The sequence below is a fragment of the Anneissia japonica genome, unplaced genomic scaffold (genome assembly GCF_011630105.1).
Source record: "Anneissia japonica isolate Jap-2015-1 unplaced genomic scaffold, ASM1163010v1 scaffold140611_len1205_cov77, whole genome shotgun sequence".
Lineage (NCBI taxonomy): Eukaryota > Metazoa > Echinodermata > Crinoidea > Comatulida > Comatulidae > Anneissia > Anneissia japonica.
Genome location: NW_022732973.1, coordinates 1 through 1,205, shown reverse-complemented (window position 1 = coordinate 1,205; position 1,205 = coordinate 1). Strand labels below are relative to the sequence as shown.

The window sequence follows — 1,205 nt, the reverse complement described above, 5'->3', positions numbered from 1 at the left end:
TGTCGCCAGATCACACAATACTCTCCATCTTTTCGTAGGACGAAAGTGTATGATAATGCGGAGGCGGGACCAAGCGCCTCGCTCCGAAATATTCTGCTGGCTGTTGTTTCCCGGCGACCTCAAGGTGTGACAACGAACGGGACGAAGCGCGCATTTCAACCATAGGCTTGCGATTCATAGTCGCTGACAGGTATGGTGTGTTGTTTGCCGGCGTCGACGGATACGAAAGAGCCCGACCAACAGGCGCAAATGAACCGTATTCAGATGGGGCAGACGGCACGGTTGCTAGGGCATTTTCTGACTCCGGCTCGTCGTTATTATTGATCGGGAAAAAGAACGTCGATTCGGTGTGCGTCGAGGCGATATCTTGTTGGCCTAAGTTCTGGACGTACGATCCGGCGGCTGACGAATGTGGTCTGATAGGATATTCGTAATCAATGGAAGTCCATCGCCGTGACGGTTCCACCGATTTTGAACCCATGCAATTGTTTGGGTTCAAAATGTTGTCCAAGTGGAATTCTGGTGACGGAACTCTGGATGTGTACATAGCAGCGCCCTCGGAACCCTCTCTGGAGAAAGGCAGAGTCATTCTATCAGAAACAGCAATGTACATAACAGGAGATTCTTCCTAAAAGAGAAAACAAATCAATATATTAAGCCCTGTCCAGACCATCACATGTGGCATGTCTAAATATGGTCATGATGACATCACATCAAGACCATATAGCCTATAGGCACATCATGACTATAGTATGGGCAAGAGGTTTTTTTTTTTTTTTTTTTTTTTTTTTTTTTTTAGTATGGGCAAGAGGTTTTTTTTTTTTTTTTTTTTTTTTTCCAAAAATCATACATTAAAAATATATAAGAAAAGCCGACCCTATATTTTGGGTTAGTCGGACACAAATTGTTGTTATCATTATGGCCATGATTTTAGAGTAAGATGGCCTACCAATGATATTTTTTGTGATTATCATGATGATGTTAATCATTGTTATCAAAAGTTCTAAAGAATGTACCGCCGTGTTTGTTATTCTTGTCCCCCTGCCGTCCTTTAGTTCCTGGTACTGCGAGATAACACATAAATCTAATAATATCTGAAAAAGGGAAAATTAATAGATATTTTCTTAATATTATTTTATAAAAAGGATGAATGTGAAACTAACAATAATATAATTTAATAATAATAATAATAATAATAATAATGA

The 1,205-nt window shown here is 39.9% G+C and overlaps 1 protein-coding gene across 1 annotated transcript; it reads right to left on the bottom strand.

The window, feature by feature from the left end:
* Window positions 1-6: 6 nt before the first annotated feature.
* Window positions 7-1,094, bottom strand: LOC117115930 (the record flags this gene model as incomplete). The annotated part of the gene is made up of 2 exons (XM_033259815.1): window positions 7-628; window positions 1,017-1,094. Coding segments are annotated over 2 exons (696 nt in total), but the record flags the coding sequence as incomplete, so codon positions are not given.
* Between the last annotated feature and the right edge of the window lie 111 nt (window positions 1,095-1,205).